General features: G+C 45.3%; 1 protein-coding gene and 2 pseudogenes across 4 annotated transcripts in view; 1 reads left to right on the top strand and 2 right to left on the bottom strand.

The window, feature by feature from the left end:
- SRPK1 (SRSF protein kinase 1) overlaps positions 1 to 1053 on the bottom strand; it is a 90538-nt gene extending 89485 nt beyond the window's left edge. For both annotated transcript variants that reach the window (XM_079781224.1, XM_079781225.1), the window contains exons 1-2: positions 969 to 1053; positions 381 to 441 (exon numbers count right to left, since the gene is read on the bottom strand). In XM_079781224.1, the coding sequence (XP_079637350.1) occupies positions 381 to 441; positions 969 to 981 (74 nt within the window). In that variant the 5' untranslated portion in view covers positions 982 to 1053. The remainder of the gene's footprint in view (positions 1 to 380; positions 442 to 968) is intronic.
- A 2354-nt stretch (positions 1054 to 3407) lies between these two features.
- LOC307104895 (large ribosomal subunit protein eL42-like) lies at positions 3408 to 3733 on the bottom strand (annotated as a pseudogene). Its single transcript has one exon. The product of its transcript is annotated as a large ribosomal subunit protein eL42-like (transcript).
- A 6447-nt stretch (positions 3734 to 10180) lies between these two features.
- Positions 10181 to 11215, top strand: LOC307105761 (suppressor of cytokine signaling 5-like; annotated as a pseudogene). The gene has a single exon. The product of its transcript is annotated as a suppressor of cytokine signaling 5-like (transcript).
- The last annotated feature ends 2387 nt before the right edge of the window (positions 11216 to 13602 follow it).

Below are 13602 nucleotides of genomic sequence, written 5' to 3'. Positions count from 1 at the left end.
CTCGGAAGCAGGCATGGAAGAGAGACCAGAGTTCAGGGACCGACTGATAGGACTGAGAGTGATCCACCAGCTCCGTCGGGAGGCCCAAACTAGGGGAGCCTGCGGTGCCTCCTCGGGAGTTGGGGAGCCAATGACGGGCGGGCTCTGGTCCTCCTCCAGCAGCCCTCTCCAGCCGGCATGGGGCTGCTGAGACCCAGGCCGGGCCTCCGGCCACAGACGCTCCCCTCCTTCCACAGGTTCGCGGAGGGCGACGCTACCAGGCCGCCGGAGGCCATGTGGCTGGGCCGCAGGGTGCCCGAGCCCGGCGCCCGCTCCAGACGTGAAACGGGGGAGATGCGGGAGGAAATCCAGAGAATGGGACGTGGGGGTTCAAGACTCACTTCCTTTGGGCTTTGTCCTTCTTGGCCTTGGTCCTTTTCTTTCGGGCCTGGAGCGCAAGCACTGCAGGAGAGAGGGATGGATGAAGGGCGAATGTGGAAGAAAGGAGGTGACCCAGGTGAGGGTGGAAACCTAGCAGCGGCGCGAGGCCCGGCTGCGGGGTCCGCCTGAGGGGCGGCTCCGGGGCGAGCGCCGCGGCTCCGGCGAAGCGGGCGGCCAGGAGGCGGGCGGCCCACGGGGCGCAGAGCGGCGCCGAGGCGGGGTGCACCGGAGGGGGCTCGGGCCGGGGCGGGGGCCCGGCGGGCGGGGATCTGCCTCGCCCGCGGAGAGCGAGGTTGTGTAGTGGCCCCAAGACGCGGGTCGGCCCGGCGGGGAACAAGGGGCGATGACGGCCGGCGTGGAAGGACGCCCGGGCGGAGGGGCGCGGACCCGCAGCCCTGAGGCGGGGGTTGAGGGGCGGCGCCACCTCAGTGGAGGGGCGCCGCACTGCCGGGTACCCGACTGCGGCGGTTCAGCGAAGCTCCCGGCGCTGACCGGGCCTCGCCCCGGCGGCCGTTGCCCCTCGTGGCGAAGGCCGCTTCGCCGCTCACCTTTCCGCTCCATGGCGAGACCGGTAACCGCCAGGCGCCTGCGCACTCGAGAGGCGGCGACTCCGGCTCCCGCCGCGGCCCAAAAGCAAGCCCGCGCCCGCCCCGCCCCCCGTTCCCGCCCCGCCCCACGGCGGCGCGCGCCTGCGCGGTGAGTGCGAAGCCTACCACCTGCTCCGGAGCAGGGGGGGCAGTAAAGAATGGGGGCGAGGGGGGTGGGGAGGAGAGGAAAGAATGTGGAGCGTCCTTGAGAAGGAGGCTCCGAAGCCTGACGGGGAGGTTTGTTCTGTTTGTTGGACTCTGTGAGGGCTCCCTGCGCGTGGAGTCCAGGTCCGCCCCCAATTGGAATTGGCCTCAGTTTCCTGGTCAGTAAAATGGATTAAGCGTGTCAGTTGCCTTCACCAATTGAGGGCTAATTGAGATACTATATAAGGAAAATGAGGGAAGAAGTAAAGAAAAGGGCGAGCAACACAAAAGAAAGACTGGAAGGAACCGGTAAACCTATTGTCACTTAAGTAGGGAATATAGTCAATAGTGTTGTAATGACGTATGATGCCAGGTGGGTACTGGAAATACCGGGGAACACTTTGTAAAGTATATGATTGTCCAACCACTATTCTGTAACTAATATAAAACCTGCAACTAAAACAAAATAATATTGAATGTAAAAAAAATGAAAATAGTGAAATTTTTATAAATTTCAAAGTTCAAATAAAGGCTTTAAAGGAAGGAAGGGGGGAGTAAAAATAGTGTTTTTCATTTTACCACTTTATTGTCTTTTCAGTACATGAAAAACACAGTTATCTTTATACGGTGCTTTTATACTTTTCTAAGTCATTATCTTATTTGATGTCCAGGGCAACTTAAAGACAAGATAGTTATTCCCTCTACTAGTCAAAGAAAGGAAATCTTGGTGTCTGGCCCCAATGATTCGGTCGTCAAGCCCTTGTTGTAAAGCAAGGTGAGTGAAATTTTCTGTGAAGGATCATATGGTAAGTATTAAGACCTGTGGGCCATAAGGTTTCTTTTTCAACTACTCAGCTCTGCCACTGGAACTCAAAAGCAGTCATAGAAAGTAGAGGCTACGTGTTACAATAAAGCTTTATTTACAGTCCCCGACATTTGAATTTCATGTAATTTTAACAATACATTATTCTTCTGTTGAACTTTTTTCAATTATTTCAACCATTTTCGGCTCAGGCCTTAGTTTACCAACTCCGGTTGTGAAGTGCTGGACAGGATGGGAGTTCTGAAGACCCTTGCTCTCAAATAAGTTAGACTCTAGTGGGAAAGACAGAGTAATTAATTGACAGTAATTAATTGACAGTACAGTCGTGCTGCATAAGTCAAGCGTGGGGGCTTGGGCAGGATTTTATTGAGCAAAGTAAGTCCAGTCGGGGAGGAGGCAGCTTTGGACCTGGGTCTTGAGAAATGGGTAGGATTTCCATAGGTGGAGAAGGATATGCCCAACATTCCAGAATGAGAAAATCAATTGAGCAAAAAGGCACAGACTTGGAAATTTATGGCCAAGGGCTGGGGCTGGTAGTGACTAAAGGGATGACTTGGAATGTGAGGCTGGAAATGTAGGTTAGCCAAATAGGAAAATTAGCCAATTAATATCTGTTGCATGGAACCTGAATGGTAGCATTTCTGGGCATATTGCAAAAGAGGACACCACCTGTTGGCCACGGAAAACTGCAACCCAGTTTCCTCCCCGCTCTATACGTGAGAACAAAAGGAGAGTAGGAACAGACACCGAAGCCCTGGAGTCTGAGGATTCTGCTAGCTCAGGAAAACCACATGTGGTTTAGGAAAGACAGGAGAGCTGGCAGCTGAGAAAAATCCCAGAATCGGGACTGTATCCCCTCCAGGAAGCAAACTCTGAGGGTAGGGACCCTGTTTGGGTTTTACTTTACGTAACCTTGGTGGCTAGCACAGTGTCCAACAAGTACAATAAATGATGTGCAGTTTATGACAAATGTATAGACAAGAGAGACAGCACTCAGAGGGACACCATGAGAGCTGTGCTAAAACCCAGATGAGTTAGTGCAGAGCCATCAAAAAGGAAGTAATTTTAGCTTGGCGTGAATCGGACATACCTACTCCAACTCTGACGGACTATTGTTTCTCTCCCTAAGAACTTACTAGCCCTCTGTTTAAGGACTCCATTTGAGATTTTTTTCCAGAGTCAATGTCAAGTTCCCAGACTAAGTTCCCAAAATTGACAGCTCTCCTTTTTCACCCCCACCCATTTTTTTCTTCATTCTCCCAGCATGCTTCAGTTCTTCACACCTGTTCTCTAATTGTTTATATTAGTTTGTATTTCCCCCCTATTCTAAAGCCTATATCTTGTTTTACCCTTCCAGAAGTTATTCTTTTTTTTTAAGTGAACATATCAAGATTTTATTGTCTATATACTAGTAATAAAACAAAATATGAAGCTTAGAACTGGATCACTTGACCCTTTCTCTTCTTAGCTCCTCCCAGTTCAAAATGCTTGCATCTCTTAATAGCCAGCATCCTCTTAGTTCTGCAGTTGGGCTCAACACATTCAAGTCTCAGCACAATCTTCTTTGTAGTTTTAGCCTTTTTTTTTTTTTTTGGAAAACCAGCTTAGTCTGCCCATGGCCACTCTGCTGCCTGTCATCACGCTGCTCTCCGTGTGCACACAGAGAAGCCTTGCCCTTCTTGTACGGTGTTACTCTGTGGGTTTGAGGCTGGCCACGCTTCCTACAGAAAGTTCGGCGGGGTTTAGGAACGTTCACCATGTTTGTGAGCTATCGGCAGGGAAAGCCAGAAGTTATTCTTAAAAGTAGTGGCCGTTTTTTGGTATTCATTCTCAGTTACATGCATACCCCTCCCCCACAGCTGTTTTTCTGCAAGTCCTTTTAAAAGTAGAATTATTCAGAGAACATGAGCCATCACACTGTGTGCTGCTCATGGGCAATGTCAGAATTTAATTCCTGAAAAGATCCATTCCCCTTGAGCTAACTTACTTTTTAAGACTGCCATGGGGTCTTCCCTAATGCTTCTTTGAAATTTTTGAAATCTGAGCTCCTAAAGTGTAGGACATACATTTCATTATACCCCAACATTCCCTGCCTTGGTTACCACGAACTCTTACACTTGGTCCAAAGTTTTTATCCAAATTAAATCCAAACTATCACTTCCCCTAATGGCTTCCCAGTGTCCTATGAGATGAAATGGACTACAGAAGAAAGTGAAAATATATCAGATACTCTATTATGAATGATGTAAGATTCCCAGTAGATGTCTACATAATTGGAGAACTCAAACAGAACTTTATCTTGCCCTTGTGATAGTTTTGTGAAGTATATTGGAAAATAATTGTAATCTAAACTTGAGTATCTGTAAACACATGGCACATTCAACAGAATAATTGAAGATAATTGAATGAACAGGTTGGGGTGTGGGTATGTTTAAGGGACACCCACAGAGGTGATGAGGCATCCAGGGAGTAACAGCAGGAGTCCTTACCACCTCTAGGCTTGAAGGGGCAGGGCTGGAGGTGTTACCAGAACCCAGCCACAGCTTGTATGACTGCTGGGGTTGCCATCTCAAAGTACCCCAAACAGAAATGCACCGTCTCACAGTTCTGGAGGCTTGAAAGCGTCTGAAATCAAAATGTCAGCAGGGTTGGTTCCTTCTGAGGACTGTGAGGGAAGGATCTGTTCTCTTCTCCTTGGTTTGTAGATGTCTGTCTTCCCCGTGTCTCTTCATATGTCTTCCCTCTATGTGTGTCTGAATCTGTGTCCTAATTTCTCCTTTTCATAACGACATCAGTCACATTGGATTAGGACTCATCCCAGCGACCTCATTTTAACGTGGTCACCGCTGTAAACCGTATCTCCAAATAAGGTCCCTTTCTAAGGTGCTGTCTGTTGGACTGCAATGCATCTTTTTGGGGGGACACAATTCAACCCATAAGAGCTGTCATGGTAAGAAAGGGCTGTCTGACAGCAGCTGAGTCCTTTGATAAAGGGTAGTAATCGTGGTCCAGCAGGGAAATAAACACCCAACTTCTTTCTCCTCTCATCCTCTCAGGCTAATGCCTCCCATTGACAAAACTCAACTGGAGGTCAGAAGGGTGCCTGGGTGATGCAGTCTCCCAGCAGGACTCTGTCACCCTACACCAGCCTCTTAGGGCACAGAGCAGGGTGGAGAAGGGTGGAGGGTGATTATGGAGGACAAACAGATTATCCAGCATAGCCTGTCTGGGCAGTCTATAGGAAACACCCAAGGCAGCTAGCACTTTCCAAGCAAGTAAGCCACCTTCCTGGGCTCCCTGATCCTTGGGGAGGCTAGAGACCAGAAACTACGCAGAGATAACCCCCTTTCTGGCTTTGTTCTATGAAGGCTTAAACTTCACAAGGAAACTGCTGGAGTGAAGGGGCGAGGGCAGTAGATGGAGGAGATGAAAGAGTAAAAGCTTTGGTGGGGCAGGAAAGCATGTAAGTTCTCTGAGGTCTTGGCGTTGGCGGTTTGGATGCTCTGGCTGTGCGTGAAGGTTGGAGAAGGGAAGGGCATTCTCCAGCAGTGAGGATGTTAGAGAGATCCGTGGTTTCCATGGTTCCCGAGGCTGGTAGGGCCCTTGCTCCGCTCCCTGGGAGTGCTCTGGGGAGGCAGCAAGGATTGCAAACTGACCTAAGCTGATCATGCCCAGTGCTTAGTTCTTTTTCACTGTAACAACACCTGCCAGAGAAGTTTGAAGTGATGAGGATTTGCCCTGCCCACATGATCACTCTTGGTATATCAAGAAAACAAGTTAGCTCTGATCGCTGGTCTCCGTGATTAGAGCATCGGCCTGCACACTGAAGGGTCACAGGTTTGATTCCCAGTCAAGGGCACATACCTGGGTTGCAAGATTGATCCCCAGCCCCCGGGGCCCATACAAGAGGCAACCAATCGATGTTTCTCTCTCTTCCCTCCCTCTCTCCCTCCTTCCCTTCCACTTCTCTAAAGATCAATGGAAAAAATGTCCTTGGGTGAGGATTAACAACAAAAAGAAAACAAGCTAATATGTTAAACATTCATTAGTAGGAAGACACCAAAGAGTGTTCTGGGTTTCTCTGTCTTTTTGGATGCTCTGGCCACAGCATGAATGAAAGGTTTACTCAAGGCAGGCACAACAGTATCCCAGCAAGACTCTTGTCTCCCGAATAGTTATCATCAGGCAACCAGAGAGGTAGACTCCCGTATATGTCGTTATGCTGTTCCAATCCTGATCAATGCCAGAGGTGTTATTGAAACAGGTTTTCACTGCTGAAATGAGTTGCTTGTTAATTTGTGTGATGGCTGTTATAAAAGAGCTATGCTTGGCAAAGCTTGTGGTGTTCAGTTACTCTGAACCGTTTTGTCAAAGCCACCTTCTGATTAGCATGGTCGCTAACCTCTCCTGGCAAAGGAATTGCTGATTAGAGCTCAAGCTGCACCTGGGTGTAACTTCCAGTAACTGGCAGCTACAAATGTCCTGCCTTTGCCAAACGTTTTAATATGCCCAAGTATTGTGTTTTGAAAAAGTAGATTTTTTTTTTTAAAAAAAAAAAGCCAATTTAAAAGAAGCAGCAGTCTGGGAGTCTGACACTGGGGGGATGGCTAAGAAAGTTTTACGGCATGTCTATGTGAGTTGCCAAAACAGGGACGTGTTGGAGCCCATCTAAGGTCTGGAAGTAGCAGAAGGCCTTTCTTAAACATCTTCAGCAGAATATGCTTCTCTTGCCTTGATTCCAAGGATAAATGCCAATGTAATTTAAGGTAAACTACAAACATCATGAGATGTGCTGCCCTAGGAGGCTGCCAGGCCAGGAGAGATGCTCTGCTAACATGTTCAATTAAAGTATCGGACTGGCCCTAGCCGGTTTGGCTCAGTGGCTAGAGCGTCGGCCTTCGGACTGAAGGGTTCCAGGTTCAATTCCGGTCAAGGGCATGTACGGGTTGCGGGCACATCCCCAGTAGGGGATGTGCAGGAGGCAGCTGATCGATGTTTCTCTCTCATCAATGTTTCTAACTTCTATCCCTCTCCTTTCCTCTCTGTAACAAAATCAATAAAATATATATATATTTTTAAAAAGAAATACATTGAAATGGGAAGCATTTTTTTTTCCAGATACTTTGCACCATGTTCACCCTCATGACAAACATTTATTGAGTACCCACTGCAGGCCAGGCATTAGACTAAGGGCTTTGAAAAGCAGAGAAGAAAAAACAAACATGGGCCATGACCTGTAGGACTTAATAGCCAGCTCTTACATAATTACTGTTTGCTAGACATTGTTGTCTCTCCACCCCTAACAACCCTATGAGATAGGTACTATTATCATCTGTTTGACAGATTAGGAAACTGAGGCACAAACAAAGTCACACAAACTAGTAAGAGGCCGGGTTTTGCATGTGGGCAGCCGGGCTCTTACCCACACACAATATCACCATTCTCTTTCCCACACACAACACATCACCATACTATTACCCACACACCATGTCACCATACTCCTACCCATACATCATATCACCATTCTCTTACCATATCACCATTCTCTTTCCCACACACAACATATCACCATACTCTTACCCACACACCATGTCACCATACTCTTACCCATACATCATATCACCATTCTCTTACCATATCACCATTCTCTTTCCCACACACAACATATCACCATTCTCTTTCCCACACACAGCATATCACCTGTTATATTAGTGGGGGGATGGATGCATAAGTAAATAATTGCATTGCACAATGGCAGATGCACAAAGTACCACAGGAGCTCAAATAAAGAGGCCCACTAAGCTCAGGATTTGAGGAGGAGTGAGGAGAGAGGGGTTGCCTGAATGAGATGACAGCTGGGCAGCATTTGAGCATGGTGTGTGGGGACCCAGAAGCAGCTCAGTATCACTGGGGTATAAAAATTAAGGGGGTGGGGGTGGAGACAGTTTGCTCCACTAATGCTTATTGGATTCCTTCTATGTGCAGGCACGGTGCTTAGTGCTGGGGTATTGCAGGGCATCTAAGGAACTTGAACTCGAGCTATCAAACATTTTGCTTCTTTGGTGGGTGAGTTACTCACCAAAGTAGCTTTTTGAAACTACTCCCATGCAAAATACTCAACAAACTAGAAGGGAACTTCCTCAGCCTCATGAAGGGTGTCTGTGAAAAACCCACAGCTCACATTGTGCCCAATGGTGAAAGGCTGACTGTCTTCTCTCCTAAGAGCAGGACCACGACAAGGATGTCTGCTCTCACACTTCTTTTCAGTATTGTACTGAAGGTCCTAGCCAGGGTCATTAGCCAAGAAAATTATATACAATGCATACAAATTGGAAAGAAGATAGACATTTTAAAATAAAAGTGTGACCTCACAGTTTTGAATGCCATCCAATGGAATTTAAATATAATAGCAATTCTATACCATCATCCACTTATATATGTAAAACAAGTAATATCACTTTTTAAGTATAAGGAATTTTATATTACTCCTCTTTCTCCTTGAACTTGTATTTCTATTCCATTTTCCTCCCACAGAAGTTTATCCTCAGGTAATAAAATTTTATGCTTGCAAGTCTATCATACTTCTACATTGAAATTTAATTTGTAAGAACATTTCCTGAGATCATTATCCTTTAAAAACCTTTTTAAACCTAACATTGCAAGTATTATTATTGCATGATTAATCAAAATAACATATAGTATCACTTTTTGATAAAGGGAAATCTATTGCAGATATATCTCAGTGCAAGTTCTGCATCCTTCTATTCCTATATATATATATATTTTTTTGGCAATGGCTAAGAAAACTTATTCACATAAAATAAATGGGAATAGGAAGGGTTTTGCTGTAACAATATCATTCCATTTTTTTTGGAACTCCTCCAAACTAATGTGCCAAAAATCTCATAGTAATCATCATCATAACTTATTTTAAGCTGACAACTCCAGGAGGTCCTTATTCAATTTTGTTGAAAGCAAATGATCGGAAACCATCTGACTTTCAAAAAGATGTGTTACCCGGTCATTAAAGTTGTTTACTTTCTCGGTCCAGATACCCGTGTTTCAATATGTCCTTGGTTTGGACCCTGAAGAGGTTTCTATACTCCCTGGCAGAGCATCTGAGAATGATTCTTTGGGGAGGGAGAGAGGCCTTGGTTTTTGTCTGTCTGTCTTGTGTGCCCACTACTCCTTGGAATGAGAGTGACTTTTGTTCACGACTTTATCTTCAGGGCCTAGAAAAGTGTCAGATACATAGTAGGTGCTCAGTGAACATCTGTAGGATGTTATGAAAGGATGTCAGGGTGTGTTCATAGGGAGCAGGGAGAGGATTTGGGTTTGTCAGTTCAGAGGCACCAAAAGGCCACCTTTCCCCAAGTCAAAGCAGCACTGAGTAGAGGAAAGGCCAAATCTTTGGCATCCAACCTGGGTTTGAATTCTGACATTGACATTAAACGGCTGTGACTTTGGGCAAACTCTGGGGCTTAGACTCAGCCTGGGTAAAAAGGGTAATTTGAGGATAGAAAGAAGCATTGGAGGAAATGACAAGGAAATGTGATAGTGCGGTACAGGAGCTGCACCTGGCACACACGCAGAACTGTCAATTGTCCTTCATTCCAACCCTGCTTCTTTTCTTTTGGGGGCACCACCCTTCCCTCTTACTAGGCCCGAAATCGGACTTGCCCTGAAAACCCACTGCTGCAAGATGTAGGCAAGATGGTAGTGCGGGCCTTAGGTGGAATCTAGGATAGAGGGACTTCCTGTACCTGTTTCCTCATCTAGAAAACAGGAGGAGTAACAGCTCTCCCTCATAGGGCTGTTGTGCAGAAAATGTGTTAACTTTCATGAAATGTGTAGAAGAGAGGCTGGCACACGGGAAAGGGTTAATAAATGAGTGTTACTATTTTGGCCTGCCTGTAGGCCACTGATAAAATACATGTGCAATCTGAAAAGGGGGCACCCAAGGTAAACATGGAGGGGGAAAGTGGATCTTCTCAGTTGCTCTGTCTCCCACACACCATTTATAAGCTGTATTGAGATGTCACCGAGAGTCAGTGTCAACCGGAGGAATAAAAACCGGTGGGCAAGTTTCGGTGGGTGTAGCAGGTTAAGGACACCCTGGGTATCTGGGGTTAGAGGAACCACACATTTCCTTCAAGTCTCTGTCCCTCCAAAGCCCTGCCTGCTGTTGGTCCCAACCGTATAATCAATGGATAAAGCAGGGAAAATATGGACTAACTTCAGATACAGGGGTCAGAATGTCTTCAGCCATGGTGAAAATGTGGATATTAACTCCAACAGATGTTTGTCCAAGATAACATCAGTATAGGAGACTCCACTCCTCAGCAACAAAGCAGTCCCGTTACAGAAAATGTTGCTTTCCTACTGGGATTAAACCCTTCAGAGAATTCTTCAAGGAGAAACCAAAATTATGCCACTGAAATTCCTTAGATTGGTGAAATAAGCATTGAAACGGATAATGATTCGCGTGTCAACCCAGAGCAAGACTTACAAGAAGGGATTGCTACCCTTGACATGCTCCATGGGGTGGGAAGAAAAACATTCCTGTTCTACAAAGACTCACAGTTCTCTGGATGCTGATAAAGAGTTTGGTAGAAAAAAGTGACGTCAAAGGAGAGAGGCCACGTGGCATAAGCTCCCACAGGTGTGGACGATGTTCCCAGCACACCCGTAGGAGGTCTCTGAGACAGAGGGGGCAGGATAGTGTGGGCTTGTGTTTCCCCTCGAGAATTTACAAGCCATCAAAGCCCTTTTCTTCTAATACAAGAAAAACACACCTTTCTGAATGAATGCTTGAGAAATGTCTTTTTCCTGCGGGCTCAGATTTAGCCCCCAAATGGCATTTGATTAAACAGCACTCAGCTCCTGTGAGCCCACATTCAACATTTCTTGACACATTTGATCCATCCTTGGCTTCTACAGAAGATGAAGATAAGCTGAGAGAGAGAAGGCGACGTATAGAATAAGGGGTCTCAATGCAGAAACACATACATTTGAAGCCACTGCACAGGGTCATCTGTTATATAAACTGGAACCCAGGTTGGCTCCTGGAGTGACTGTAATACATGGGGACAGTTCCGCAATTCCACAAGCTGATTGTGACTCAGAAGAGGACCCCACCACGCTGTGTGGGCAGTCACGTAGGCAGCAGCACCTCCAGGTATCTGCAGAGGCCATGCCTGCGCCCACACACGGGACACTTGCAAAGTCGCACACAGACTAATCACATACACTTCTTGTGCCCGATTTGCTTCAGATCACAGGCCATTTCTGTAGCTGGATACTGATGGGCCGGTACAGAGTAAAGCCCTTCTTGGAGAGAAACTTGAGGTACACATTTGCTCGGGGACGCTCAAAAGTCCTCTTCTCTGAGCTCCCGCACTACAGCAGATCCCCGCCAGCCCGAATTGGACCGTGGAATCACAACTTTAGTTTTGATGTTCATCGTCCTGTGCATTTCACTCCTCCACTGTAACTTTTGGAACATTATAAAGATCCCAGCTTTTGCATGTTTCTGAACCATTGCTGTGTCACTAAATAGGACTTTCTCTTTTAGCCCACAGTATGCCTGTGGTATAGTAATCTTGCAGAGGTACTACGGGTGATGGACGGAGGACTTCCTTTGCCATCAATGTTATAGGTCTTTTTAAAAGAGTATCATTATAAACAATAAGTTAGTGTTCACAGGTTAGAATGAGAACCAGTCAAGGCAAGGTAAACTCCCCTATCCCCAAAGGGCATTTCGTATATCTGCTCTTCTGTGCATTAGCCAGCATGCCTGTGGCAAGCGCACACACCCGTGTTAGGTTTTCAGTGCAGTGTGTAGGCTTAGTGTTAGTATTGCCAGATGCGATGTGCTGTTAAATAAATGTGGTGCTTGTGGGGACAACAGACAGAGACGACATTTTGCTGACTTAGCTGTTTGGTTTTAATGGCTGTAGTAATTGAGTGAGGCAACTCTGGGGCGTTTGCTATGAAGAATTCTATTTCCTCCTCAAGAACAAATGATCCAATGATGTTGAATGAGTATTTCAACAGTGTGACTTGTGTTTGAAATTATTATGTTTTTAGAAATTTTCTATCAACTTCCAAAAGTAGCAATGTTTATAGATACTATAAATCAAGCTTTAAGCTTTGGAAGTCCAAGAAATAAAGGCTGTCTTCCTTTTAGAAAAAAATATTCAATTTTCTGGCCACTTAGTGCAGTGCGCTTAAGAATTAGTATAGTTTATACTCAGCCTTCTTGTCTCTTCTGCTAAAGGTACTGTTAAGTAAACCAGGTTTTCTAAATAGTATTAGTTCTTACAAATTCAGATTTATATAACTGGTAATAGAATCTTATTTAAAGGCCTTACGTATGATTTTTTTAAAATGAGTGCTTTAACTTAAAACAAACATTGGGAATAGCTGCTGCAATCTAGCCTGTGTGTGATTTTAACATCGACAGGTGCAGTCTCATTGTTGATTCATTAAAGTTGGATCTTTTTCTCTGTCCGTGATGAATTTGGGAACCATGAAGAAACTGAGACTAGAAGATGTCCAGACCAGTACAGATAATAGTAACTACGTGGGCTGCTGATGTTGACATTATTGTTAGACTGTAACTAGTAATTTGGATGGCAGTATTTACCTCTTTGTTAGTAAATGCATAACTGGATTGCTTAAGCACAATTAAAGAATTTCAGTGCAATTAATATTTAGTAGAAAATCTGAAACCTAAATTTCAGATTTAAAAGGTACTGTATAGCCCTGGCCAGGTGGCCCAGTTGGTTGGAGTGTTGTCCCATACACCAAAAGGTTGTGTTTCCAATTCCTAATCAGGGCATGTGAGAGAGGCAACTGATAGATGTTTCTCTTACATTGATATTTCTCTCTCTCTCTCTCTTTCCCTTCCTTTATCTCTAAAAAAAATAAATGAAAACATATCCTCGGTGAGGATTAAAAAAATTAAAAAAAGGTAGTACAACCACTGTGTCTGTAAATAACTTTACTTAGCACCTTTTGGTCAATTAGAATAGTATGTAATACTATTTGAGTGAGCTGTTTGGGAAGTAATAACAAGTTCTAGTGTTTGCTTATTAGTATTGAATGAATTCCCAATTCTGTCCTAACATTTTGTACTAAAGTAGTTGAGTTCATTCTTGTGTCTGTGTTAAAGTGCTCTGAACCACTGGTGAGTGCTCCTTAGTTTCTGCTGCTACAGAATGTTATTGCACATCCCTAGGGTCATTGCCAAGGCTACAACAAAGAAAAGCGATATTTGCATGCAACACTAGCCCTTTGACTGCTAATGTATGTTTCAGCTTGCTATATCTTGTTATGGCTGCTTGTTAGTGCTAATAAATATATTTGGTATTCTTGTAAAAACCAAAAACCAAAAACAAACCCCGAGGTAGGGAGCGGTTATAGGGTTAAGCCTCGGACTGACCTGCTGGCAAAGCCACAAACAAGTCCCAGCTTAGAGGGCACAGCCCTCTTAGCATAATTAAGCTTGATATTGTGACTGCTCTCTAGATCTTTCCTGGGTAGCTAATGGGCTGTGGGAGGTGCAGCAAATGCTGCCAAAACGAGTGAAACTTACAAGAACATTGTAAATTACCTTGTTTACCT

The sequence above is a fragment of the Cnephaeus nilssonii genome (assembly GCF_951640355.1).
Source record: "Cnephaeus nilssonii genome assembly, chromosome: 9".
Lineage (NCBI taxonomy): Eukaryota > Metazoa > Chordata > Mammalia > Chiroptera > Vespertilionidae > Cnephaeus > Cnephaeus nilssonii.
This window is presented reverse-complemented; position numbering and strand designations above follow the sequence as displayed.